The 27,816-nt window shown below is 40.6% G+C and overlaps 1 protein-coding gene across 4 annotated transcripts in view; it reads right to left on the reverse strand.

Moving 5' to 3' along the window:
- plce1 (phospholipase C, epsilon 1) overlaps positions 1-27,816 on the reverse strand; it is a 130,242-nt gene that overhangs the window by 46,501 nt on the left and 55,925 nt on the right. For all 4 annotated transcript variants that reach the window (XM_033611224.2, XM_078163121.1, XM_078163120.1 and 1 more), the window contains exons 7-8: positions 18,325-18,518; positions 16,785-16,927 (exon numbers count right to left, since the gene is read on the reverse strand). In XM_033611224.2, coding sequence (XP_033467115.2) covers positions 16,785-16,927; positions 18,325-18,518 — 337 coding nt within the window. The remainder of the gene's footprint in view (positions 1-16,784; positions 16,928-18,324; positions 18,519-27,816) is intronic.

The raw sequence follows: 27,816 nt of genomic DNA on the forward strand, positions 1-27,816 counted from the left end.
ACCTCAAAAACTCTGGTTCTCTGGTTCTCCTCGGAGCTAACGTGCAGCAGAGAGGCTGCTCTCACAATGTTAACAACAACACAGCGGAGCACTCTGTCTCCCCTCATTGATCTCACACAGGCAGGAAACTGTAAGGTGCTTTCAAATTAATAAATTCATTAAGTAATGCAGTTCCGTTGAAGACCATTTATGTTTCATATTGTATTTCAGTGAAATAAGGACACCAGGAAATGGTTTGGCACACGGTGTCCTGGAGCAAGAAACTGAAATGTCTGCCTCTTTTTCCATTCATTCAATAATTCATTCGATTTTGAATCAGATCAGACGCCAAAGAATCGTGATTGAATTAAATCAAAAAAATGTTTGTAAAATCTGTGTTTCATTTTTTCAGCATTTCATCTGCTCTATATGGCACAGAGTAACACTCCCCTCCCACAACCACACACATACAAAAAAAAAGTGTATGCATACACATATGCAGACACACACTTAAAGGCCGTCCTTGGTAACCCGTGAGATGTGCAACAGGTAGCCATGGCAACAGCAGTGACTGCTCTGCAGGAGCAAAACTTGCTTATTTACACAGTTTGATTTGTGGATCCGGCCTCAGGGCTCCTTTAATGAACTCTCAGTGCGTGCATGTATCCGTGCGTGCGTGTTGTAGGGGGTATAGATAGGAGGACAAAGAGAAGAGACCAAGGAAGGGAAAAGGAAAGAAGGAAGAAGAGAGGAAATATTTAAAAGAAATAAACTTGAAAAAATAGGAAGAATGAAAAATGAGAACAGAGGAAAAGACGAGAGAAGAAGGCAGGGATAAGTAGAATAAGTGGAAATGTTGCAGTTTACACTACGCAGCAGGTGTGCTATCTATCACAGTTAGACAGACAGCATAGTTCACTAAATCCTTTAAATGTCCTTCACAGAGACAGACTGCAGGTTATTATAGACGGTTTGTTTACAGATTCAAGACCTAGAGCACATTTTTATAGCAATATTTGCATGAAGTGAAACAGAGAATGAAAACTATTATACTACAGACAAAAGGGAAATGTGAATCAGAGAGTCTGATGTCCTTCGAATATATTGTTACTGAGCCCTTTCATACAAGCACTAGGGTAGAAATTACGTAGAAGCGGCTGCAACTTGTAAAACAATCGAAAAAATGAAGAAAAATGTGGTCACATCATGTCGTCAAGATGTGAACTTTTATTTGGTTCTCAACATTTGTCATCTGTCAGCTCCTCTCTTCCTACTGCAGGACACAGATATGCAAAAATGCCATAAAATAACCAGAAATATTGTCTTTGCACCTTGGCTTTCCATAAAAAACACTTATATTTAAACTAGTTTAACATATCATAATGTATTAAAAACATTAGACAAACATCTTATCTTAACTGTCAAACGTTACATCTCTCGGGGACATGAGCAATATCTCATCTCCGGCCCACAACTGTGTCACATGCTAACCTTTTGAAGTGGAAATGGAGACACCCTCAAATTAGTGATATGAATTTCATGACCACCCATCATTCATTTATTCATCCTTTAAACTGGGAAACACACTGGCAGAGACAGAAAAAGCTCTCAGACAAGGCAGTGACAAAAAGGTCTTGATAGGTTCTGAAGAATTAATTAAAAGCAAGTGTGCATTTATACAAAAAAAAATATAGAAACAAAAAATCCCAACCATGTTAAAAATAAAGAAAGCTGTGGTAAACACATAGTTTTATAAATGTTTATTCTTAAAAGGGGCCAAATATGGAATCTATTGTTTTAAAAATCAAGACCTACATTCTTATAAACCACTGTTTTGTGTCAAATGGATGGGTCCCAAATTAGAATCAATACATAAAAAATGTTAGAGAAAATGTTCAGCGTGCTTTATCATGTGTTATTCATGATATCATGAACTCGTGCCTGCAAAGCCTCACGCAAACTGTACCATTATCAGCACTGGCAACAGAAAACTGATAAATAAACACTGAAGACTGGATGGAACAAGATCTTGGATTCCAGCGATGGCGATAAGTGTATCTAATATAGTCTGTGGTGGACCCACGGGTAAAAAGGCCCCCGAACCATCGCAGATCATAAACACTAGTTTGAGAAGCACTGATGAGAAATATTGAGCATGCAGCACTCCTGCTGTGAGACTGAGCGAACATGAACCTGGACTAATTGACCATGATCTCCCTGTGATTTATATGCATGGGTTTGGCTCATTTGTGATGCATGCTGAATATAAATAACCTGTGGCTGTGTGTGCGTGCATGTGTGTGGATGGATCCTTTTCTAAATGCGGTGGTGGACGGAGGAGATTGCCTGAACATCCTTTTTAACCATTTTCATGACATTTCTGTTTTAGTATGACGTTAACAGAGCGAGGAAGGTTAGAGTGCTACATGTTTAGTGTTCTAAAAAGACACTGAATAATGCATGCACATACATTTGTATCTATTATAGTGACTTAGAGTGACTTTATCTGTGCTTTGTCCTATTATTGTTACACCTTATTGACCAGTACTCATACATATAGTGTTTTGTTTTACTTGAAGCTGTATTGTTGATTGTATGTCTACTGATCAAAAACATATATATATATGCACAATAAGATTTACAATTTAAACATTAGACTTAAAGCTGATAGTTGCATCCATTCAATTCATTGAAAAAAATCACACTTAAGCTGAAATAACTTCAACTATACAATATGTACACAGTTTAATTTGATGTAGGAAAATTATATGTACATGTACATCAGCATGTATAACAAAATCAGCACTTCAAGGGGAATACCAAACACTACACATAGCAAAATGAATCTCGGTCAGTGAGATCCAGTATCCATTTCATATGTGACTGGTGTCTATATCTGTAAATATACAGATGATGCATTTCTTTACGGATGAATAGAAACCTAATAGCAACTTCCTGTGGCCATGGCAGAGAGGCTAATTTTGTCCGTTTTTCACCATCCAGTAGTTTGGAATACGTGCTTGGAGCATTACCAAGTCAGAAACAGGACCTGCCAGGTACATGGCATGTTTTGTGAAATATTGAATTAAAAAGACGTATGAATGGCTGAATGAGTCATAATGACGATCTGATAGATGGCACCAACGGGCAGAGTCAATAGTGCCACACAACAACAAATATGGCAACAGTAAAGGAAGTTGTAATAATGAACCTTCCAACAGAGGGAGCGTTGTGGGCGGCGGTGGTCTGTGAGGCCATTAAATACACTGCAACATGTGGGTGGAGAATTCTTTTTGACTATATCGCTGATTTGTTACATTCAGCTAGTCTTTAAAAGTCTTCGTCATCTCCTACGGTCGTATCTCACTTGAAATACGCTAAACTGCCCACATGATCTCTGGCGGTAATACTCTGTTTTGCCTGTATCTATGAGCTTTCAGAGAACCTGCACAAATATGATATGATACAAAATGAACACGGAGTACATCAATCATTTATACTCAACCTTTGATATGTACAAGGACACGTTCAGTTTTCTGAGAGCTTACAAATACAGATGAAACAGAGCAATACCACCAGAAATCGTGGGGGCAGTGTACCGTATTTCAAGCAAGACACAACCACAGGACATGATGAAGATGTTTTATAAATGGTGGAACAGAACAAATCAGTACTGTAGTGAAACGAATTCTCAGTCTACATGTCGAGATGTATCTAATTCCCTCGCAGACCACCGCTATATACACCAGTGATTACATTAGGTTACATTACTAAGACCTCTTCCAACGTTGTTTGTTGTTGTCGTAAACCTCTGACTCTGCCGTCTAGTGCCATATATTGGAATAAAGGCAGCGAAGAACCAGGCTTTGAATCAAACCCACAGTTGCTGCAGCAAGGACATAGCCTTTTTTGACATGGGCACCCACTTTACAAGGTGAGTCGTGGGCACCCTGAAAGGATCTATTTCTGAACGAAAAGGGAGTATGTATTAGCTCTAAATCAGCCAATAACCTGACTCATTGCCAATACTTTATAACTGGAAAATCATTATGAAAGGAAATAGGTGAAACCTTTCAACAAGCCTTTCAAGCCTTAAAGGCTGGTCTCATTCATTCAGTAAATCACAAGCTATGTACACCAGCCAAAGGACAGGAACCTTGAACACACACTCTGCCGTCCTTTTTTTTTTTTTGCCAGCCAAGTTCACACATACACGCACTGTTCTCACAACCACGTTTAGAGCTGATGACAACTTCACGCTGGAGTATGTAGGGCACTCAAACAGGTGCAGCACAAACAGCAAACAGAGTCAAAGGCCTGTTAACGAATTAGCCTTTTGAGCCTATAAACATAGTCAGATATGCAAAACAATTTCTATCTGAAACATCATCAATCTTAGTTTGCTTCCTGGTTTTGGGTGAAACTATCTTACATCACATGCGAATATTGCGATATGCTCTGATCTACTGTAGTGTTAAGTCACCACATGGGTAGCTCTGTCACACAGTGTATTTTGATTGGTTTCCAAGTCAAATATTCTTCAGGAAACACAAATCAAATATATGGCTTTTGAAATCTCCAGCCAAACTGCAGCATCAGACGGTTTCCCTCCAGGGTCATACACACACTTGTGCAACTAAACATCAACAAGTAGTAGCAAACAAAGTCACGCACGGCAGCAGCAAACATAAACACACAAAAATAAATAGCGTAAGGAGTCATAATACACAGACGCAGCCAAATACACAGACACACAGACACACAGCAGCAGCACCAGCGGCGGCAGAAGCAATAAACATTGATCTGTCTGACTGATGACAACATGGTTATCACAGGGAGTTTCCCTCTTGGATCAGATTTGTGCACAGGACCACGTGCAGACATAAATATAACATTTAAGATGTCTTGACCTTTCTTCATTGGTGGGGAGGACTACAACAAAACCATGATATAGATAAGGAGCAAAAGGCTCCTTGTAATTAGTCCATAGATCAAATTAGAGCATTGAATACGTCACATAACTGAGTCATGTGAAGGTACATTTGAAGATTCTGAAAGATGCATGTAGTCCTAAATGTTTGCTTTACACTCTTATCTTCATATTAGAGGTATCAGGTCAATCTGTACTGTGAATGAGGCCCGTTCAATCTGCCCTGGCAAACACACGTTGCAAAACAAGAAACGTATACCCTTGCCAAGCCTTCAGTGTCTCTGTGTAACTTCACAGTGACTTGACACAAATCAGATGCAACACTCTGGTACCGTCGGTGGTTTTGTTTTTAACTGTAAGGTACATTAAAGTATCCTCAGAGACAAAACATATCCGTAGCCGTAGGTGACTTTCATTCTTAGGGTCAATTCAGTGTGAAGTTGCCCAGAGATCCTGAAATTCTTGACTGTCACGCTGTCAGGTTTCTGGTATGAAGGGGTCACAGTGCACAACACTTCCACAGACGTTTTCCAAACTGCTGCATCATCCATCACATATTTAAACTGGAAGGGTACACAGAGACTGCAGACCTCCGCCAAGGCCAAATGCCCTATCTGGCAACGTTAACGGAAGTGAAAAATAATTCATGTATCCACCCTGTGACTCAGACATGCTTATAAAGTTAATGGATCTGTCCTTCGTCCATGCTACACCCTTTCACCAAGTTTCTTAAAAATCAGAACCATGCATTTTTTGTAATATTGCTGACAAACGAACAAATGAACTGAAACATAACCTACTTGGCAGAGGTAATAAAATGCCGAAGTTTTACATCAAATTACAAAATACTGCCCCCTGCAGTTTACACAGGGTACAGGCGATCATTCAGTTAATCAAATCTTGCAGTTCGGAAGGCAAAATATGACATTTTGGTCCATCATAACCAAAATCTCATGCCACATAAAGAAACAACAAGAACAACAGTCTCCCCATCTGCAGTTGGCTTTGTCAACAAGATCCGGCACCCCCACTGACACTCTCACCTTCCAGCCCCTCCCCCATCTTTTGCACATCCCCTGATCTGTACTGTTACACAACTTATACAAAACTGTAAAACTCTCTCATTCTAAGACAAGTACAGTATGTTGTGCATATTTGTCGATGGATTTTTACTGTATTTTTTCTATTCTATATTTATGTTCTTGAATTTGCAGCACTTTGCCTTTATTCTTTATTTCCTTTTAATGTGTTCATTGTATGCACAAAACACCAAGACAAATTTCTTATAAATAAAAACCTTCTTGGAAATAACCCTTACTCTGATTCGGAAACAAAAATAAGGTGACAAAAACCAAATTACAGTCCAGCAGACCCTTTCTGAAAATGAAATAAAATAAAATTAAAAAAAACAAAAAAAAAACTGAGTCACACTTTGTGAGTTTTGTGCATTAAGCTAAGATACATTAAAACCTCTCCCACATAAAAGATACACATAGAAGGTATCAGTGACATTTGAGACAGAAAAATGTGCAGTAACGACATCAGAAACACCAAATTTGAGAGGATACAACTGTCACTTCAGCGACAGCTCAAACACAAAAGCCTGCAAGCCCTCCAAAGACAAAACCGTGAGTCTGCACTTGGCAACTATCTGACAGCAAAAGCAGAGAAGGTAAAGTGCATCCACTACATGTTCCACAGAGCTACATTCTGAAAATAACGACAATGAAAATTAAGGATTTAAGCAAGTATCTACCTATCTAAGTAACTATCAATTTGGATTTACAGTTAAGATAAACCAGTTTATATCTCACTAAACATGTAATTAAACACCTAGCTGAGCAAATTACGTGTTATCATAATCACGTTACCTGACTACCACATCAACAAATGGTTTAAGTACTTCTTTTTAATGAATTAAGTCCAATGATTACAACTAAGTGCTGACCACACAGTAGTTCCATTTAACATATATATAAAAGACACTACATTTAAAATCTCATGTACACACACACACACAGACTGACTTCTTTCATCAGTGTACTCTCTCTGAGCTGTGTGTGAACACCGGCAGCCATACAGCAACTCACATTTCCTCTACTCACTGATCAGCTTGTAGTCCGTTCTGTGAGAGTGCTTCATGGGTGTTAGATACAGCTGGCCACTCTGTTTCCACACTGACAGTTCAGCGCCAGGGCGACCGCGGTACACTTGTCCACATTTGAGCCGTGAGTCCCTCCTGCAGCTGCTCTTGCTCTCTCTGTCTCTCTCTGGCTGTCTGCTCTCTCCCTCCCGCACTTAATCCATTTCTAACTCTCTCCAACTCACGCTGTATCTTTGCTCTTTTTCACTCACCTGGCTTCTCTCCCTGTTCTTATCAGCAAACAGTCCCTGCTCTCTCTCCACACTATATTCACTTTTCCTCTCTCTGTCTCCTGCTCTCCCCGCCCCCTCTTCACTGAGTCCATACATAGTTCACAGCCGTGTGCTAGAGTTAGACCAGCCAGACCATCCCATTGCATGAACACACAGTGCCACAATTCATACACTCATTTGGACACCCTATGGAAGCAATAGGGGGTAATGACAGATTTGAAAACAATTAACCCCCCTCTGTCTCTCTCTCTCATCTTGTGTTATCATACAATGAGCCATCTCACAGAAACTGTTACAGATTCTGCACTTTGGAAAACAAGATTCCCACGATGCGAGAAGCAAAGTCTCAGTAAGGTGCTGATTGTTACTGAGCTGTTTACATGATCCTTCTCAGTAGGGCTGCCCCCCTAATAGTCGACCCAACATAAGTTGACCAGAAAGGTCATAATTTCCAGGGCTGGTACCTGCGGTTATCTCACAGGCTAGTTAATAACATGTCGGGCAGGAAATCCAAAGTGTGGGATCATTTTGAGAAGGTGAAGGATGAACCCAAGGTGATATGTAAACTCATCTTCATTGGTCGCCTACAAACATGACGTATCATCTGAAACATGGAAGTAGCTACATGCCCATTAGCCACTTAGCACAATCATTACTGCTTAGCTGACAGCGTCATTAACAGGCAGCTCGCTCAGTGTGTGACGTGCACTTGTAGATAAGATATAGGCCTATATTAATGAAGGTTCATTAGTACGGTTTGGTATTTCTCTGTAATGTAGCACAGTGTTAACAATGTTACTGATACTATTCTTTCTCACACCTTCAACTCAAACCATTGTGTTGCCCCGCCCAAAATATATCATTTAATGATGAAATTAATATCATAAACATGCAGGCGACTAGTCGACTAATGGCCCTAAATGATGACTATTGATGGACTAGGAAAATTCTTAGTCAGGGGCAGTCCTACTTCTCAATTAGTCTTGAATGCCTTTGGGTTTTAGACTGTCGAATCCAACAAGACAAGCAATTTTAGGACGACTGATCAATTATTTACCCCACAACTCAAAACTTCACAAAAAACGATGAGTTATGCCTGTGCTACGTTCACAGACCCTCAAAACCACAGAATGTAGAAAGGGAACACAGACTGATGCAAGGACACAAAGACAAGACAAAAAAAAAGAAAAAAAGAAAAAAAGAAAAAAATTAATTGGCAACTATTTTGATCAATGTATAATGGTTTGTGTCATTGTTTAAAGCAAAAAGCCAAAGATTTGCTGGTTTCCTGCTTCTTAAATGTGAGAATGACATTTTTCTTTGTCATACATGGCAATAAACTTGAATTTTTGGAGGGTTGGTTGAATAAAACTTGCCATTTGAAGCCATCACCTTGGGTTATGGGAAATTATAGAGGGAATTTTTAACTATTGCAAATGCGCAAATTGATAATAATGAAATATAATATAATAATAAAAATAATCATTAGCTGAAGTCCTTTAAAAGTCACATAAATGTTAGCTACTGTATCGTTTTGTTTGGAGAGGCCACAAAAAAGAAACAGTGACAGTATATGAGCAGCCTTTCCCGTTCCCTCCAACCTAATTGAAAATCATGCTGTTACTTGTCCCAGTAACATGCTAGAGTTGCTCAGCTCTTATCTTGGTCTTTGATTTCACCACAGCTAATGCAAAAACTTTGTATATATTTGTACATTATATTCTGAGAAGTTCTGATCATTCACAAGTGGTAGAGAAAAAGAAGTCCAGTCTCAGATGAGTATTTTTAGCATTATGTCCATGTTAACAATATGTGCTCTTGAAATCCTTGAGACTTCCCTCCAGCATGATTCCCCACCACATCTGCTGTCAATGCTGGGAGGCAACACAATGTACAATGTCGACTGAGAGGAAGAGAGAGAAAGAAAGAAGAAAAGAAACACCAATACTGAGCTGGAAGGATGGCAGCCTATTACTGAGCTACCTACTTCCTTTTTAGCTGTGCAGTAAATTGTGCTATAAAGGAAATGAGGTTAAGAAAAGCACTTTAACCACTCCCAATTACAGTTCACATGAATATGGCTAAATCCCAGCGGTGTTCACTGGAGTTTTTCTTTGTACGTAAATAACTACAACTGGGTATATACAGTGTATGTACATGTAAGGGGAGCAACAAGGGATGAAGGCACAGATGACATCCGCTAAGAATAACAGATACAACAGAATCGCTTTATTTTTAGGGGCTGTGTCCACAAGGCGTTTTTTTTTTTTATCTGAGTGCCAGCATCTTTTTTTCAGTTGTTCCCAATGAGGAGAGAGCGCATGTAGCTGCGTTTGGCTGCCTAGAGAAAACGTCACATGTCCAGCATCTTTTCTCAGAGCGCTCCATCTCTTTTGTGCTGCCGCTCCGAGCATTTCTAGTTGAAATTCTTTGAACTTTTCAGAAAAAGTGCCAGTGTCGTCAACGCTGCTCAGTTAGCTAGGCTAGTGTCTACTGTCACAACAGAGACAGAAAAGCCGGTATGTGCGAGACGTTCGGTGGGACACTCAATGTTGTTGGTAGTGTTTTGCTCTTACCACCGTATGTGTTGTAAGCTTATTAGTCAATCCTTGGTAAATGTAGCATTACGTAAGCCACCTAGCTATAAGTTGTTGCCAAGATGTTATTGTCATAAAAACAAAACCCATGCATAGCGTGAAATTTTTAAAAAGCACTGGGAGTTCTTTATTTATTTTTTAAAAGAAACTATTTTTTGGGGCACTTTTTGCTTTTATTGATTGGACAGCTATGATAGACAAGAAGGATGGGAGAAATAGGGGGAGATGACACGCAGCAAAGGGCCCCAGGTCAGAATCGAACCAATGCCACTGCAGAGGACTCGGCCTATGTGAGGCTTGTCTATACCAGCAAAAGTTTTTTTTTGTTTGTTTGTTTGTTTGCTCTTTTAATGAATGGATTGTTTGCCATTTTATTTTGAATCTTTTTCTCCCGTTTTTTGCTGTATCCTAGGGAGCCAGAACAAGTAAATTTTCATTTGTTTCTTTATATTTATAGAATTAGCCAGTACCTTTGGGACAAGATAGTTGTTTTGCTTGTTGTTTGGGCCGTCACCCTGAGCTATATTGCTTCAATTATTGTATAACTGAGTTCTTTATTTTGCAGTAATAAATAATTTTCCTTTATCTGTAATTCAACTTTAAGGTCTCTGGCTTGAGGACCAGGAAGGGAAAGGCCTTTTACACGTTGTTATGCTCCTGCCCCCAAAGACAGAGTTGTAACATGTTTGTAATTTTTTGTCTTTGCACTTTGCATCTTTCACATCTTGCCTGTTAAATACTTAAAACTAGAATAAATGAATGAATAGATTTCATTTCCTTTAGGCCTGCAACTAACAATTGTTCTCAATGGATGCGGTTACATGATGGCTTTTCATTCAGAATGAAATAAATCTGAATGAAATCATTCAGAATTAAAGTTTTTCCAGGTAGTTTACATGGGAAATATTCATTCCGAATGAGGGTTTACACGGGAGACCAGTTTAATCGCCTTTATTCGGGTCTGTGCATGGTTTGGGGCAGGGAAGGTTTCTGATTGGATAGGGGACGGGGCGGATGTTACGTGTTTACCTTTACCAGAAGAGAACACTGCAGTCCTCGCTCCGGATAACAAGATGCTTGACGCCGCCGTTCTTAGTGCCTTTTTCGGGCTTGTTTTGCTTATATTCTTGAAGCAGCAGTACGACAACAACCTTGTTCTGCTAATGCTTCGTCTGTTGAGGAGGAGAAGAGAGGTAGAAGGTCGAAGAAGGGAGATAGAAGACCGTGCTTTGGCGAATGGAAAGCGGTGAGTGCAACAAGTCCGACTCCTCTATCTCAGCCCGTTGCTATGCGCGCTACGTCATCATGCCAGAAGGGCAAGGAAACGCGCATGCGCAGAAAGAACGGAATGGTTGGAATCGGGTAGGAGGTGTATACAAGGCAGAAAAATTCTTCCATTTGGGTTCTGAAAAGGAATATTCCACCTCTGTGCACCCGATTAGATTTTCTTTCGGGTTGGCTGTTTTCATTCGGGTTGAGGTGTTTACAAGGAGCATTTATATTCGGGTAGGGCTTTCAACCCGAATGCAAAAGGAATACATGGCTACATGTAAACGCACGTAGTATGGATTGAAAAGTAGAAACATGTTTTTTGCTTTAACTAATCATGATGAAGCAAATTTTGATTGCACAATGTAATGGATATAGAATAAAAACACCATATGCATTTAAACCCTTTGACTGCCACAGTGGTGACATTTAATGATCCTGCCAATGCATATGTTTACTTGCACAAACGAACACATTAACAGAAGTGATCTGTGTTAGCAGATCAGGCGCAAGTAGATGCAAACAGCTACAGTCACAATGGATATGCCCACGCCTACACAAACATTCTTAAAACATGCTTTTTTACACATATTGTGCTTGAGTGAAAACTACTCCTGCCAAAGCCTCAAACATCAACAGTATTAAAGCTGATGTGGACTGGGCGAGCATCAAATTTCAAACATTTCACCAAGACAAACTCCATGTAACAAAAACAACTGCTTGTAATTACTGACACATTTAGCAGTGATTTATGACCTCTCTACTTCTCAGTATCTCTACCCCTGTGTTTAAGCAGGACACACACAAACAACCTTGACCTTACCCTTGTCATACTCCGTTAACATTTTTCCATCACCAGTATTTGTCTTCATAGGTGTCAATAGTTTACCCTGACAACAAAGCCTGCGCCGGACATGTGCCAACTCAACCAGTAAAACATAATTTATCATCTCCAAACCGCTCCTCCTGATCCGCTACTAAAACCAACCAGCTGCTATGGTACAAGAAGACATAAGTCATTTACATATATCAGAGGAACCAGCAAAGTAGGTTCAGATAACTACAGTGGATGTGGCACAAAGAGAAGGTCTAGAAAAACATTCCACCTCTCACCACTCCCATAAAAACTCTTAGAATACACCGAGGTTGGCAAGGTGATTATCCCAGTAATCCTTGAAAGCATTTGGGCCAAAGCCAAAAGTTTGTTAAGATGTACTTCCAGCCCAAGTTTGCTACCACTATACTGAATCTCCTTATTAGGACACCAGTGTTTCTCACAGAATCAGAATCTGTGTGTTGCGAATGACATGTGTGTGTCTCTTTGTGATCATCCTGTGTCCCCTCTCTGAATTCAAAGAGTTTTTGCAAGTCCATGAACGTAGCACAGGCAAAACTCTACATGAGTTTATCTCCCTCAGCAGCAGTTTGTTGAATTTGAGTCATGGGGTAGAGAACCAATCAGTCAATCAGTTTGTGGTGAGATTGATCAGAGGTGATAATATCAGACCAATGGATTAGAGGAGCAGCTGCTGCAGAGGCGAGTGAGAACTTTATAGATCCAATGCTGGACCATCGGTTTCCACAACAATTAAGTCAGTTTTATCTAAAGTAGGCTGGAAAAATGATGGACGACACTAAGGTAAGAGCTATGTGCTCTAAGAAATAGAGTGTTCTGTTTTTATATGAATTAATAAAGTTTTACTTTCACTGCGCCTGGATTTCTGCTGCTCCGTCTGTGCAGTGTGGTGCTCTGAATAACGGTACGATGGTACATAATAAATATTCCAACAGCACTCCTAATGAGCAGTCCAGCTCCAAAACTTTTGTGGCGCACCATAAATTCATCAATGTGAAGGGATCCCAAGACAGAATAGGATAGGGGTAGGAATAATGTACACAAGAAAACAAAAAAAAAGGTGTTTTCTTGTGTACATTTACACAATTTAAACTGACTGCAGTTACATCTTTGCACTACTTAATTGTAATCTATTTTCAAGTTTGTATTACCTCTTCTATTCTCTTTGACTTCCTTATTTATATTATTATATTATATTATTCTTTTGCAATGTCTGCACCATGGGTCAATTCAGAGTGACGCATTGTTTTGATTCTCTGTATGTCTGTTACATAACTGTAGAATTGACAATAAAGCCTCTTGAATCCTGAATCTAATCAGGACATCTGTATCTCATTGTTGTGACTTAGTAGAGTTGAAAAGATTAGTTGATTATAGTTTTTCTTCAGCAAAAAAGCAGTGGCAGGGTGCTGGGGAGCACTTCATCCCAGTGCTTCATATGTGCTCCACGAGGGTATGTTTCTCTGACAACAATATCTTGGAGCCCATCCCAGCTGACACTGGGTGAGAGGCAGGGTACACCGTGGACAGGTCACCAGACTATCACAGGGCTGACACATAGAGACAGACAACCATTCACACTCACATTCACACCTACGGACAATTTAGAGTCACCAGTTAACCTGCATGTCTTTGGACTGTGGGAGGAAGCTGGAGTACCTGGAGAAAACCCACAATGACGCTGGGAGAGCTACAAACAATGCTTATTACTGCACCACTGTGCCACCCTTTTATGTGGCCAAAGCACAAAAAAGCCGAAAGCACACTGAAATAAAGATGCTAGGAGCGTCACTTTTTCTAGGCAGCAGCATTCTCTCTTCATTGGCAACAATTGAAAAAAAGACACCGTAGGTCAGAAAAAAAGGCTCTAATTCATTAGTCGATCAAACAAAAATTAAATGGCAACTATAATACTAGAATAATCATTTTAGTAATTTTCTAAGCAAAAATGCCAAAGATTTTTGGTTTCCTGCTTCTTCAATGTAATAATTTGATGCTTTTCTTTGTCTTACACAATAATAAAGTGAATAACTTTGGTTGGATAAAATATACAATTTCAAGAAGTCAGCTTGGAATCTGTGAAATTATACAGGGCATGTTTCACTACTTTTGGATATTCTACTACTTTGATTCATAAAAAAAAGGGCAGAGATGATCATTTTTTGCAGCCCTTTGACTAGTATATGATAGCTATTGGAGAACAAATTAAAAATCATGTGCAGCACAAAGATACAGAGACACATGAAACCACTGCAACATGTTTCACTCTAAAATAAGATATACTGTAAAGAATATCTAGCATCTCTCAAATCCAACACTTGCAACACAAAATAAACATGTGTATTCCTCAATACTAAGACCTCAACATGAAAATCCATCTGAGCTTTTACCAGTGATAAGCAATTACCACCAGGATACAGGGAAAAAAGTAAGTTTCACTCTTTCACTTCAGGAAGTGGATAAAGGCAAAGAGAAATAACGAGAGGAAATGTATGGCGAGAGAACACAAAAGCTCCTCTGTAGACTTGACATATAGGTGACCCTCACCAGGGACAATAAAAAGAACTTTTCATTTCCAGAGGAGTTGGACCACTTTGACAGACAGTGGTGTCACACTGTGTTTCTAAAGTCCAATGTCTATTTCAAACCCAGTCAGTTTTGTGTGACAGATTCATACCTATTCATACCTATTCTTTGTGTAAAGCTAGCAGAAGCTGGTATCAAACTGAAAAGACTGACCCGAAACTGCGTGATAGATCTCTTTATTCAACAGGCACAAGGGGCGTCCTGGTTCCAAGACTGTACAGTCAATAAACAGACACAAGCGCTTTGTCTGTCAAGGTAGAAAAACGTTATATAAGTGCAGTCCATTTACCATTCACACTTAATGTTTGCTGGCAACTTTTTAGGGGGTTTTATGTTCATTTTAAACTGAAGTTGGATTGAGAAAAAGCTTTTTTACTAACACAGGAGAGAAGACGAGCAGGTTGTTCTGTTGAAACACTGAAGAGAGGAACAACACCATAAATGGTAAGAAAGCAATAACTACACAAGCACTATCCAAATGTGAAACTTAAGTCTGACCTTCCCAAAGCTTCAGGATAATGAAATGTCTTTTATGACATCTGAAAATTACTTTAATCTTACAAACAAAGTCCTCTGAAAAACTATGCCCCATCTAAAAACGCCATTTGGAGACAGCTGAAGAAGTTATTTCTTGCTAAATAGCTTTTTCTAAAGCCACTCTTTTGTTGGTTCTTTTTAAGCTTCCAACACAGCACTCAGCAACTTTTAAAACACCAAAACTACAGTATGTGTCTCTATTACAGGGACACTATCATCTCTGGAGACAGACACCAATTTCTAGTATACATGTCAATTCATTCAAACGGCACAGCCACACAGGTGGTTTCCATGAAAGACAAACGTGAATGACAGACTGGAAACGGATAACTTTTTAAGAACACAGCAGTGTGGTAATATCTGGGAAGCTTTGGTGCTAAGATAGCGAGACAGAGAAAGTTAGACAGGGAGTCTCTCATGCTGTGTGTGAGTGTGCGCCTATGAAACCCTAGTCCTGCCAAGACTTCTAAGCTGCTATGTGTGCGCGTGCCTGGCTCTATTCTGTTTCCTGCAACACCCATTAGAACAGAACACGGTGTCATGTTAAAGATATGTGCTGCTACAGTGTGTGTGTGTGTGTGTGTGTGTCTGTGTGTGAATCTTTTTGCTCTCCAAAAGCTTGTCTTGTTCTCTAGTCAAAGTTTTCGTTGTTAACATGATTGATAAAAACGAGGGCAGCAAAGAAACAAATGCAAAAAAGTCATGTTAGTGTGTGTGTGAGCGTCTCCTTGATCTTGCCAGAGACAGCCTGTCCCCTGGACAAAAGCCAGTGGAAATTAATGTCAGGATCGGCTTACATTTATGTCATACGTAACATCATTGTAGAGAAGGTGGACAGACAGTTACCAGCTGAGCGACTGACCAACAGCGCGACTGGTTGGAGGATGAAGTCATGTGGAGAGTAGGAGAGACAAAGAGATGACATACTGTAGGCATGATGAGATCTTTTTTCTTGTCTCATTAAGTTTTAGGAATTAACATGTTTATGTCTGTCTCAAGACATTTCAGTGGCAGAGTTAGCTGCTGCTATGTGGTTCGAGTACAATGAAAAGCAGGCATATGAATGTTGTCTTCTTATGTAAAAAACACAGGCGCATGTTTGAAGTGCATATAACCTTTTGTCGGATGTAAAGACATAACCTTGTGTGTATGTGTGTGTCAGAGCTGTGTGGACCCTGTGATGTCAGGAGGCTTTTTCTTCTTGCTGTGCTCATTGAACCACTTTGAACGCAGGGAGGATGGTAGGAGAAAGGAAAGCAAAGGAAATGAAGAGAAAAGTAAAAAGGAAAGGGCAAACCACTGGGATCAACTACAGACGTGCTTTTACCGACCCAAAACCCGCTGTGGATGAGGAGCCGTGTGGGAAAGGAGCAGAGAGGAAGAGGAAAGAGTGGAGCTGTAGACCACAGGGGAATAGTGAGAACCTTTTCTTCTCAGAATCAAACAGATACAGAAGCTCTGCCCAAAGTCCCCGCTTCACTTGTCATCAGATATAATGCTCCTCTATTTAGCAGATCAACACATACTGTACATACTGTATGTATGTATGATCTGGGTTTTATACTATTGCTGGATCACAAATTATACACAAAAGACAAATTTTTGCACACTCAAATAAGCAAATAAATAAAACACACTACAGTATTACACCCACCTTTCAGCACAGCGTGGCTGTTGGGGGCCTGGGGCAAAGGGTAGGGCAGAGCGGAGCGGGCACCGAGAGCTGCTGTGGCCTCAAGCAGAGCTCCGGTCAGAAGCGAACACACCGACGTCCGCTGGCCACAGGCAAGATAAAACCTAGAAACAAATAAATGGAAATGAAAAATCAAGTTTAATTATAATCTGAACGTTTCTGTCAGGCCCAGTGTCAACTTGCGCAATAAACACATCATGAAAGACTGCCACATTGCACTCACAAATTCACAAGGGTCCATGAACGCAGCACAAGCAACACTTTTCATGACATTTTATCTTTTTCATCAGCAGCAGTCTGTTGAGTTTGAGTCACAGGGTGGATGATTAAGGAACAAAGTGTTTGACTACCACCTTCAAGACTCCCTTTTGATCAGTTTGTGGTCGGATCGATCAGATTAAATTGATGGATTAGAGGAGCAGCTGCTGCAGAGGCGAGCAAACTCTTTTCTGCTGCTGATACACAGGCTGCACCCAGCACTGGACTGCAGTGTGCGTGATATCCATGGGAATGCAGAATGTTTCATCTAAACTAGGCTTAAAAAAAAAAAAAAAAAAAAAAAAAAAACAGACAATACTACAACTACATTATTCAAAGAACAGTTAAGTTTCACTTTTACTGCACTTGGTGCTCTGCTGCTCCGCCTGAGTAAGTTCAGCTGTGAGCAAGAGAGACATGTAGCTCCAAAACTACAAAATCCATATGTGGCGACGGATGCTAATGTTGAGGCAGTGGGCCACAAATAAATGAATGTGTGGGGAAACCCTGCGTTTTATGTTACCAACACACACTGCAGCTGCTGCAACTTACGATATCAATTTTTCCACTTGTACATAACCATTAATCAGCTACGTTTGCTTAATTATCTTAATGTTTAACTGTTAAAAGCTTGTCTGCAATAATGTGACGATTACAATGCGCAAAATGGGGATGGAGGGCAGGAAGTGATAAATCCATACACTGTGCAACCTGCAAAATAGAGGCAAGTAAATACATAAAATGGTCTGATAAACTTGTAGGCAGCAGGTACCATCAGAAAACTGAAACTCTTATTGGATGTGATCATTACAAATTGAAGAAATATGATTTTTCCCACAGTCTGACCTATTTGACCAGCTTGGATGAAATCAATCGTCGTAATTTATCGCATCCTCAAGACCTCCAATTTTACAGTGAGTCCAAGGAAGGCGTTTTTTTTTACATTCTGATACTGATACTTTTGGGGCTCATAAAGACTCGTTTTTCTTCTGATTTGATAAATTGGAAGAGTCGCAAACAGCGCAAATCATGGGCATTTGTACAGTGTGGTAGTCGTTGCCTCAAGTTGCCTGTCCTTCATCTGAACAGCACGAAAATGTTGTCAGTGACGTCATATGGGAAAGAAGCTGCAACAAACAAATTTACAGTATCTCCAGGACTCCTATCTCTTCATCACATGATGGACCAAATACTGGTATAAAGTTAAGAAAAACTTTATTAAACAAAACAAATGGTGACAAACCTAGGTGAGTGAGAAGGGTGACAACATCCAGACTTGAGACAGGGGTTCAGGCCCGGTCTGTCTGGGCTGGTGCTGAGAGGGTGCGACGGCCGATGAGACTCCCTGAGACACACGCATCCAGGGCAAGACAGCAGGAGCTTTTTGGCAGGATGAATCAGGTGGAGTTCCTCTCTGTCCTGCACATAGTTGTTAACCTGTTGAGGAAGTCATTGACAAATGACTCACTTACTAACTTACTTACAGTTTATATAAATAAAGGTTACGTCCATGGTTCCAGTAAAACACAGTTAATATGGTATAAATTTGATCCTGCTAATCAGTCTTAAAGTACACATTAACTCAATAACTAAGATTCAAGAGTGATTCACAAGCTTTCTGGCGAAATTCATATCACGCTGTGGTGTTTCCAGACCGTTATATAACATTTGAATCAGAGGTCACTGTCATCAGCTCCTCTGCTGTGGTCATTATCGGAAGCAATTTCCTCTCAGCAGAGCGGAAATCAAAGAGTGAAAAGAAAGCATTAATAGAGAAATACCAGTGAGGCACATAACAGATAGGAAGACAGGTGGAAAAGGGATCCTCAAAGAAATCATCAGGGCGAGACAGACAGATATGACGGTAAAAGGAGGGAGAATATTAGAGGAGATGATGAAGAAGAAGGTGGGAGGCGAGAGAGAAAGAGGAGAAGTCACTGAGGAGTTTGCACCGAGCGAACATTTTGACCTTAAAGAAACGCCTCCTCCTCCTTCAGCTCACACTCTTCTCGGAACTAAATCCATCTGACATAAAAGGAAACACTTATCCAAACCGATTCACTTGCACTTTGTCCTTGAGTGAACCTGCAGACGAGCACAAATTTCAGAGAAAAGCCATTACGGCGGCATTTTGTGGCACTGTGAGTGGGCGCTAATGCCGTCAGCAGGGTGGGTATTACAAAATTGGACAAAATCAATGCCGGTGACAGAGTGGGGGACGAATGCAATACAAGTTTCATGAGAAAATATGGCTTGAGTGGAATCGTCAATAAGCACTGCTTCATGATAGTGCCAGGAAGGGGGGAAGTGAAGGCTGATAGTGGAAGGATTATAGTGTAAATTATGAGAATTAAGTGAATCTGTGTTCGCTCTTTAAAATATGTCCTGTTTGTATGAAGAGCTGGCAGCGGCTCAAACACACACAAAAACACACACAGTACATGGCCAGCGACTTGTCTCAGTGGGATGGGTTTCCTGCATGGGGTGTAGGCCTAGGTGTTGTCAGATCTGGGCCATCCCGAGAGAGAGAAGGCATACCAGCCTGCACGCTTAGAGACTGACAGAGCCAGCGAGAGGGAGACGGAGAAAGAGTGACACACACACACACACACACACACACACACACACACCTTCTCTCTCAGTAACAAGCCCATTATGTGAAACGTACTGTATTGACCTGCTTTCCTGCAACAAGCTTGTTACCAAACGCTGAAACTTTCAACAACATTATGAAATAAACTAAAGTGTGATTAAACACAAGCGGCATCGATTTTTTTCTTTCCTTATCCAGAACATTCACTGACTCACATTTCTGGTAAAAGGCCTCGTTTTTTCTATCAGCATCTAGAGGCTGTGCATGTCCACCGAACAGACATAAAGTCTACTAACAGTGTATTTTTCCACATTTAATACAGCACCAAAAGCAAAAAGAAAAAAAAAAGCAGACTTGGCCCGGGTCGAACATAACACTCATGCCTCCGTTATTTTCTCTACATTTAGATGGGAAGGCTTTGAGTTCATTAAGGCTATATTTTCTGTTTTCTGGTAACTAATAAACAAATCAAACCCAAAGGATTTACAGGTAGAGAAGTTTCTATGCTCTTTAACATTGCCTGAATACTTCAGTGCTGAGTATCAAAGCAAGAGAAATATCAATAGAAATCACTAAGTGGCTGCAAACAGCCCTAAAAAACAGCTAATATGGAATTACATTTGTGTCTCTGAACCATTACTCCACTCGACAAACAATAGAACTGAAATAAAAAAGACTATTAACACAATGTTGCTTCATTTTCATCAGTCGAATGAATATTATTTCCATCTTGTTTGGTATTTTTGCCTTCTAAGATTCCTATTTCTATTTTCATATCATCTTCACCTAAAGTTAAAGGGATAATTTGCCTCTTTTTAACCGGCTTTGTATCATAACAATGTGAGTAGTATGTGTGTGTGAACTGTGGTGAACTTCTATCTTACTAGCACCCCAGATCTCCCTGCTCATTTCCCAGCTCAAACTGCGCTATCAGGTGGATTTTGGCTTGCTGTGGGTCTGCTGTTCCAACTACAGATTGTACTTACGCATTAGGACACATAAGCCACGTGTCCACCGATGGTACAGTTCAGTTTGGTACACTTTGTTTCCTGTTTTCACTGTGAAAAGTTGTGGATGCTACCAATGGAAGTGTTCCGTACTGTCCCCACTTTTGGTCCCCCCCTCTGTTGGGGTACCTAGCACACAGATCTGGTACTAAAAGGTGGAGCTGTGAACACTGCAGTCTGTTGATTGGTCAGTAGCAGACGGTCACTCTGCTCAGGGCTGAGTTGTGGCTGGTTTTGTGGATCTTCAAGCGTTTACATATATATATAAATTTTAACCGGGATATATGAACTACATATATTCTAACCCTCACACAGAGAAAAAAGCGTCGCAGAGTGTTGTTCCTGTGGTCTCCGGCAACACTAAAACCCTGAGCTTGCCCGAAAAGTACTAAATGTACAATCCCGCTATTCTTAAATATCCCATGTAGAGAGACTCTCACTGCAGCCCGTTTTATTTTGTTCCGAAAATGTCGGCATGCAACCTCGTCCTGTGGACGATAAACAAGGTGCAGACTGATAAAGGAGGACATACAGTGAGTGCTGGACGGAGCAGTGAGTGAAAACAACCTAGCCTGGCATTGCCAGACCCAATTCCCAAAACGTGAATGGGTCTGTCCTGAGTCCCATCATTGGTAAATTAAACTTATACCAAACCCTGTAGGAAGGACGGCGAACACATCCTTTTTTTCAATAAAAGCTTTCAGTGCAGCCGTTTGCTCTGCTTTTAAAGAAAACATACATTCCAGTTTGTTCAACACATTTACCATAGCAGTTTCAAAATCAGTAGCCATGTTGGTTGTTTACGAAATGCATTCACTCCGCTCCTTGACCCTCCTATTCTGATGACGTGATTTCAAATAACCCGCCCCAAAGTAATAAATGGTTGTGATTGGCCCGGTAAGCCAAAACCGATGCCAGAATTCGCGTCTATGATTCCATGGCCAGCCTGATCTGCGGAGCAAAATAGAACATGAGCTCGCGAGATCAGGTTGGTTTCACCAGGCTAAAAACAACCTTGCCCACATGAAAGAGTACTGTTTGTGGTGGAAACGCTAGGGTCTACGTACCACATCTGAAGGGTTACTTTAGGTTCCAAAGGTACCATACCAAAAGTGTTTGGTGGAAACGGGGCTAAAGAGTATAGAAGCCAATCAAGAGAGACCCTCTCTTTTTCTCTTAAAGTTATATCCAAACTCAGATCAAATGGTAAAACAAAGCAGTGCTGATCAAATATAAACCTAGATTCTGTTACTGTGTTGCCTATTTCTTGCCCAAAAGGTTTTCAGAAACATATTTTAGTTGCTGTTTAACTGTAATACCAGATAATTTGTTACCAGCTAGCTGCCATATTGTTTCCAGACAGGACACTTGCATTAAGTTGGTCTTTTGCTTATTGGTCTGGTGCAGCATACTGAATTCTAGCAAAAGGCCCGAGTTGGAATCGAACCTGCAGTCGCTGCAGCAAGGGCATGGCCTTTGTACACGGGGCTCCTGCTCTACCAGATGAACTTCTCTGCGCCCCTGAAATACTTCTTTATCTATATTGTACTTCATACTTTGTGCTGGTAGAAGATTTTTTCATGCAAGAGTCTTAAATATAAGTAAACAGAACTCCCTCTGCACAGCCAGTCTCAAGGATCAGGTGTTGGCTGGCCGCAGGAACATCTCAGATAAAATCATCATCATCAGAGTCCTAATACTTAAGTACAATCATCCTGGCCTCTTCTTTTGAGTGAACTTGAAGAAGCCAGGGGCAAAACCCGTTGTTCGCTCTTAGTGAAATCACAGTATTTCAGTTTAGTGTGCAGTGGTTTATGGTGATGATTTTATTTTTAAATATGACTTTGATATCGTGACAAGTTGCCCCAGGGATTGTTGCTGTTGTCTACAATAGCACCAAACAATAAATCCCCAAGGAATGAATTGTGTGTAGGATTAGTAGCCCCTTCAGACTGAAAAATCCACTAAGTGTATTTTGGTGTAAAGCTCTGTGGGCACTTTACTCACTTCACCCTGTTAAAGTCAGTTGTTCCTTCTCCTGATACCGTTTTATTCTTAACATGAGCACATTTAAAAGGATTCTTCTCTGACTGTAAGTGCTACTTCTACTTTACCACACAGACCGAGAGTCTGAAAGAGGTGACTAATGACTCAGAAAAAGCTGCTTCTGTGTGTGTACATACAAGTGTGTAAGAGAGCCTGACTTCAAAGGACACTGCGGGGAATGCGGTGCTGCTTTTGACGGACACAAAGCAGCTGTCTTCACACACAAACAAACAAACTCATCTTCAAACTCTGCGTGAACACATGTCCATACAGACCGACTTCCCTCCAAGATCACAAAAACACTGTGGTATGTGTGTGTATAAGTACATAAAAACATGGTCAAAAGTATCTACACAACTCAAAGAGAGGAGATGTTTCTATTTAGGGAAGAAAAAACTCCTCGATCTGATTCTCAGGTTTCACAGATGTCCCAACACAAGTGAACCTATAAATAACAAGGATGGAATTGAAATGTACTCTTGTTGTGAATTACAAAAGGCACAAGGGAATGAGTGAGTGGGTGAGTGAAGGTGCGAAGGAGTGAGTGTGGGAGTGAGCAGGCTATTAACTAGTTTTAACATCCATTAACGGGAAATAATTAAATAAATCAACAGAATTCTCCATTTTCACTAATGCTTTTTAATCTCAGTGTCAAATATTATTACTGTAAAGTAGGCAGGCAGAAGGACAGACAGTAGTCTTTTGATTAATGTAGCCACAGTCCCATCAGACATGGAGGCAATAATTGCATTTGAGCTCAATTACGTAAGAACAGGTCATCCAATACCAATGTATCCATCGTGTTGTTCTTCCAAGTCGGTGACAGGACCACCGGTCTTACCATTTAGCCAGTTAGCAGAACTACAGCTATATGAGTCAACTGCCACTAATGCAGCTCTGTATCTCATGTTACACTGTGTGTGTGTGTGTGTGTGTGTGTGTGTGTGTGTGTGTACAGGAAATGCTAATAGCTTAAGCTCAGTGAAGGCAACTTGTAATTGCTAGAGGCAGCTGCACTGATTGAGCTCCACTTTCAGTAAGTTAAAGTCTGTTTTACTATTCACTGTAACAATAATAATTAGGCTACAGTGCTGCAAACAAATTTGCAATTGTAACAAAGAGCACATGGTGTCCATATTGCAAATACAGTATCGTGTTAGGGCTGCCCCCTGATAGTCGACCAAACGTTAGTCGAACAGAAAGGTCATTAGTCGGCAAGATTTCATTGGTCTAATAGTTGCAGATGAAAAAGGTAAAGCTATCATTGGTCGCCTACAAACATGACGTATCATCTGAAACATGGAAGTAGCTACATGCCCATTAGCCACTTAGCACAATCATTACTGTTTTGCCGACAGTGTCATTAACAGGCGGTTCGCTCAGTGTGTGACGTGCACTTGTAGATAAAATATAGGCCTATATTAATGAAGGTTCATTAGTACGGTTTTGTATTTCTCTGTAATGTAGCACAGTGTTAACAATGTTACTGATACTATTCTTTCTCACACCTTCAACTCAAACCATTGTGTTGCCCCACCCACAATATATCAATAATATATAAGTTAATAATTAAATTAATATCGTAAAGATGTGGGCAATTAATCCACCAATGGCCCTAAATGACGACTACTGGTCGACTAGGAAAATTCTTAGTCGGGAGCAGCCCTATATAGTGTAGTATATAAAGGGACTTCTATTTTCCTTTCAGAGTCAGAATTTTATCCAAACTTTGTGATCTCTGTTTTGGGACATTCTGGATGAATGTATTTTTAAATTTTCTTCAAAATACAGTTCAGTCCATCTGCTCTAATGGCATCATTTTTGGCTACAGTTGAATAAAGGGGGCATTTAGCAGCTAATAGGGCCAGATAATTTTATGAGGCGTTGATAGAGACCAAAGGCAGAGCTAAAAAAGTGAGCGATGATTGGACTTACATTAGCCAGGTGGCAAGGAACACGACTTTAAATGAATGATAATGTTGCTCTGTATGTTTCTGGTGCCCCAAGTGGCCAACAGCAAACGTTCTAGGATCTCTGGAGAACTTTTTCATGCTGTTCAGAACTCCTGGGGGTTCTGCAGGATGTGGCATTATTTCCTAATTTTCCTATTCCATTTTTCACTCCCTTTATAGTAAAGATTAGGAGCTTAAGATTTAAGATAAAGACTACTTGGAGATGAAGTACTATATATGACTCAAAGTGGATGGCAACAGTGCTCTGTATGTTTCTGGTGCCCGGAGTGGCCAACAGCATTCTACACTTGCTATGAACATAATTCTGACCGCAGGATGCTTTCAGACCTAGAGTTGTCTTGCTTTGGTCTGAACCAGGCACTAATTTTGTTACAAAGTTGCATAATTGCCTAGAGTTGGTTCATGTTCTCACGGCAGCATTTACAAGTGGACCAGATAAAATGCCTTGTGCGAGAAAGCTGCTCTTGATTGGTCAGAATTTCCATGAGGGAAAAATCCAGGAAGTAAACCAAATGTTGAAGAAGAATACACTTGCAAGATAAATGTGACACTTTCTAATGTCACAATGGAGGGACAACTACGCAGGTTGATTTTAGCGCTGGTCATCGTGGACTATATTGCTGTCATTGTTCATTTTTGTCAAACCATACAGTTTGAAAACGAGGCGCAGCTCCAACTAGAAAACAATGTTTTGATGCATTGGATGTGCTGAATGTGCATATTAAGGCAGTACAGGAGGAGGTGCACATTAATAATCCTCCAGGACTGTAACATGCTCATGTTTGACCCAAACAATGTGTCATGTGACTGCATTTGGTTCGGATCGAGGTCGGAAGACGTTCTCACCACAAACGAACCGCAACAGAATTTGTTTGTAACCGAACCAAGACCACCTCTTCAAGAAGGTCTCAGGGTGATGCAAGACCAAGACGGGAAGTGGAGTATCATGAAAGACAAATCGTAATGTGAGGCAATGGTGTGGGATTTTGGATCTAAGGTCATCTTGGTGTGATGTTCTCTACTGCTTCAGACTGAGTGTTCAGCTCCTGTTAAAAATATTGTCCACAGAGCTATCACTAGCCATCACTCAGATATCACTCGTAAGTGCAGGGGACAGAAGGTGCATCCAAGGATAAATATTTCACAGCTCTGCAGGAGGTGGTGAGTTTTTCCACCAAGGTTAGCTACTAAGAGCTAATGTTGCTACATAACAGTTAGAATAAATTGTAACAATCAAGAACTCCAAAACTTTTTCTTACTATTTATAATCCTACTACTACCATTCATAATTCTACCACCCACAATCTAACTGTCCAGCGTGGTTGGATGATGTGCCCTATTTTGAGGCTTGCTGCCACCTAAAGAATAGGGAGAGCCTGTCTTTCTCAAGTATGGGGATCAAATCTGTAACACTGGACCCAAAGCACATTCGTAAATTAAGGGAGAATAGAATATTTATAAAATTTGCAAACACCAAAATACTGTAAATAAAAGTTATGACCTTTCATGATGACACACAATCAGTCCCCGTCACCTACAGTTATGAATGAGTTTGCCATGAAGTCCCATTAGTGCCCCATTGGGTAATTTCTCTGCCTGGCAACAGCCATTCTGGGAAAGGATTAGCACGGGGCACCACACAGATCTACTGAACTTTGAGCTGGAATGCACACGCATACGTACACATGCTAAAATCCAGACATGCAAACACACTCTGACTCATGCCCGTGCCATTATGTATATCATACCAGACACATACTGTATGTATGAGCATGCAAGACACTGGAGAAGCCAAAGCTGTCTCCCAGAAATCCAACCACCCACACCTCGACCTCTTTACTTTGATGTCCCTGGCCCACCAACACACTTGCATACTCCCACACTGACACCCTGTCTCGCTCGCATACGCACTCCTCTTCAATTACTCTGAATGTTGTACAGTACTCCAAGGCAGAAATCCCATGATGCTTTATAACCCAGCTGCCTGTGTCATGCTGCAATAGTGTATGTGTGTGTGTACAGTGCATTTTCCCTCCCACTATTGTCATGCACACAAAAACACACACAAGGGCACAAACCTTAATCTGGTAAATTACTCAAAGTACTCACATGGGATCAGACAAATCGCTGCATTAGTACCCTGCCACCCCCGACATACTCTCCCACGACGCTGACATTCAAGGAATAGAAAATACATGGTTTCAACTAAATTCTACTTTTAGAAGCATCATGGAGGGTCAAGGTCAGCCAAGGTCAGCGTTAAAAGAACTCTGTTATTCTGGTCTGCGGACTCTGAGCCGAGGTCACTGGGATATACGTCAGCCTTAACTCTTCCTTCACTGAGCGAGCGCTGGTTTATTTTCGTCTTAAAATGTTCATTTACGATACTGGGGTGTATTTTTTTTGGAGGACAGAACAAGATTTAAGTCTTCTGGCTTGAGAACAAAACCCCTTGTGGAAATGTACCTCGTTTCATGACACATGAAGCCAAAATTAAGTCTGATGCAAAAGAACAAATAAAAGAGAGTTCTGAGGAACATTAAAGCTGCAGGATGTGGCATCATTTCCTCATTTTCTCATCCCACGAAATGTCTCCCAACTTTCACTTTCTTTATAGCAAAGATTAGCAGCTATGGCTCCACATTTAATGGAATATTAATCATGGTCACAATTTTGGCTTCCCACAATTAAATGGACTGTGATATTGATGTTTAAAATGTGTGCTTCGCTCATAAAAACCTCAGCTGCATAATAAATCAGGTGCTCCCTAAACTAACAGACATGACAGCTGTCATGCATGCGTGCTCCCTGCCTGTGAAAAACGTTCCTGAATGTTGCGGCTGCAGTCCAGAGTAGAGGAGTTTAAGGTTACAACAGAGAGCAGACAGGCGAAATGAAAATCAAATGTCTGGAGCAGAAGACAAAGACCTAGTTATTTGTTTGGAAGTATTTTGGATTTACAGTGCATGAGACTTGGGGCTGTGCCGCAAAGCAACATAACTAACTTGCTCAACCATCGAAGAGAAAAAACATCACAACACAGTCTGCAGCATGATGAATGCATGAAGGCCAAGAAGAATAATGTTGCAAACGTTGCCCCACTGAATCCCCGTCCT

This window comes from Epinephelus lanceolatus, chromosome 21 (assembly GCF_041903045.1).
Source record: "Epinephelus lanceolatus isolate andai-2023 chromosome 21, ASM4190304v1, whole genome shotgun sequence".
NCBI lineage: Eukaryota > Metazoa > Chordata > Actinopteri > Perciformes > Serranidae > Epinephelus > Epinephelus lanceolatus.